We start from the raw sequence: 2,500 nt of genomic DNA, 5'->3' as shown, positions 1-2,500 counted from the left end.
CACCCCATGGACAGACTCACTGGTAGTGGTTTACCCATTTCTAGCACATACCACCTTACATGGTATATTAATAATTCCCCTAAACATGTGTTATTGCTGATGTATGACAGAATCGACAAATGCACTTCCACTTACGATTTACATTAGCTATTTCATTTTTATTTATTTTTCATTAGCTACAATTTATTCACTTTAAGAATAAAGTACTGCTTATATACAGCTTTCGCGTTGAACAAGAGTGAATGATTTATGCAGGGGGGTTTTTCTCTCTCATGTTTTTTGTAATGTTTGGGAAGCCAGAATGCGCATGCATCAACAGAAACAGTTTGGGTGTTTTTCCATATCACCTCAATAATCAATCAATTACAGGCCTGTAACAATCATGCCCGAGCAGACGGATATTAGTACATCTCATCACACAGGCACCCGTGTCTAAATCAGTTGTGTCAAGTATAAATGTCTCGTCTGTTTCGGGAGCTGCGCGCGCATTCAGCAGAGGCTTGCACCTCCCAACTCGCACCTTTTTTCTCAGATTTTGAAAAATCTTCGCGATCGACTTTAAATGCTTCCAAGATCGACTTGTCGACCGCGATCGACGGGTTGGCGACTCCAGATATAGATGAGCGACCAACTTTTTTTGAGCAAGCATGGATTACGCGTGACACCGTCTCAGTTTGTGGGACGCATGAATTGGGCTTCAAACGCTGTGCGCGCACGCGCTACGCGGGACGGGTGGTCACCCTACAAGGAGAGGGAGACTTATGAGGACATAACCCATGTCCCCATTTTTCAAAACACTTATAAATCATACAGAATGAGTTTTTTTGAGAAAGTAAAAATGCACAAAGTTTCCTGTGAGGGTTAGGGTTAGGTGTAGGGTTGGTGAAGGGACATAGAATATACAGTTTGTACAGAATAAAAACCATTACACCTATGGGATGAACACACTTTACACAAAAACAAACGTGTGTGTGTGTGTGTGTGTGTGTGTGTGTGTGTGTGTGTGTGTGGACTCACCTCAGTCGCTCTCTGTCTGATATCAAATTTTCTATTCTGTTTTTTGAACCATTTCATGCATTGTCTCATGTTGGTAATTTCAAATTTAATAAAACATCTTGAGTAGAAGCTGAGACAAGCCATCTTATATTAAATCTTATATTTTTAACTGAAATACAGGCCATAATGCGTAATAAAACTTTCTTCAGTAAAAGAAAAGGTGTTGAATCAGGAGGGACGTTTAAGCCGCTCTAAACTAATGTGACTGGATCCTGATGTGAGAGACAACAGATGCACCTTTCACTGGAGGAAGGGTTATTACGGATAATGGACTGGTGTTTCAGCGTGATGATGTTCATCTGTGAGTCATGTCGTTTTCCTGTGTTGATCTGGTTTAGCTGCTAATAGCGTCTCTAATGGTCTCGTTAAAAGGAGCCAACTATTTAATTAAAAATGAGCGCTAGAATGAGGTCAGCTCTAATTAAGCTGTAAGGACTAATCACATGTGCATGAGTTTAATTAGAGAATGCACAATATGTGTGACATAACGGCACAAACATGGGAGCGCAGCGGGAGCGTTTAACCAAGAGGCTTGGATGTGAGCATCTGTAACGTGTGTGTGAATGTACATTTACATTAGTCATTTAAAGAGAGGAGTAACATGGGCTCTGTTGGGTTCATAGAAGACCAGTCGTGCTGCTGCATTCTGAATCATTTGTAGAGGTTAGATTTGTGCTTGATGAAGTCCAGCCAGAAGAGCATTGCAGTAGTCCAGCCTAGAAACGACCAGGGCCTGTACAAGAAGTCATGCAGCATGCTCCGTTAGGAAGAGCCTGATGTCCTGCAGGTCATGTGATCACCATCTGCTCAACCTGGCTTCATGTTAATGTTCATAATACCTCCGTGCTTTATAGTGGTGTTTAGATGACTAGTACTGAACGATAAGGGATTATATAAGTAATCATGACTCCTGTGTGTCTCTCTGCAGGACGATAACTCCATGTTCTTTCAGTTCGGACCCTCCATCGAGCAGCAGGCGTCCGTCATGCTCAACATCATGGAGGAGTACGACTGGTACATCTTCTCCATCGTCACCACATACTACCCCGGCTACCAGGACTTTGTTACTAAGGTAAATGCTGCGTTGAGTGTTGTGATGGTGTGTGTGTGTGTGTGTGTGTGACGCTCTCTCATGCGGTCGCCACAGATCCGCAGCACCATTGAGAACAGTTTTGTGGGCTGGGAGCTGGAGGAGGTGCTGCTGCTGGACATGTCTGTGGACGACGGAGACGCTAAGATCCAGAACCAGCTGAAGAAGCTGCAGAGTCCCGTCATCCTGCTCTACTCCACCAAAGAGGAGGCCAACATCATCTTCCAGGTGGCACACTCCGTGGGGCTGACGGGCTATGGCTACACCTGGATCGCCCCGTCTCTGGTGGCAGGAGACGCCGACCACATCCCGGCCGAGTTCCCCACAGGTGAGGCTTACTTTAGCACTGTTCGA

General features: G+C 44.6%; 1 protein-coding gene across 1 annotated transcript in view; it reads left to right on the top strand.

Annotated features, from left to right (window-relative positions):
• The window catches only part of LOC113067483 (glutamate receptor ionotropic, NMDA 2B-like), a 40,634-nt gene that overhangs the window by 19,314 nt on the left and 18,820 nt on the right, over window positions 1–2,500 (top strand). Inside the window, exons 6-7 of the mRNA XM_026239901.1 lie at window positions 1,985–2,128; window positions 2,204–2,474. Coding sequence (XP_026095686.1) covers window positions 1,985–2,128; window positions 2,204–2,474 — 415 coding nt within the window. The remainder of the gene's footprint in view (window positions 1–1,984; window positions 2,129–2,203; window positions 2,475–2,500) is intronic.

This window comes from Carassius auratus, linkage group LG28B (assembly GCF_003368295.1).
Source record: "Carassius auratus strain Wakin linkage group LG28B, ASM336829v1, whole genome shotgun sequence".
NCBI classification, from domain to species: Eukaryota; Metazoa; Chordata; class Actinopteri; order Cypriniformes; family Cyprinidae; genus Carassius; species Carassius auratus.
Note: the sequence above shows the minus strand (reverse complement) of the source record. Positions and strands in the feature narration are given on the sequence as shown.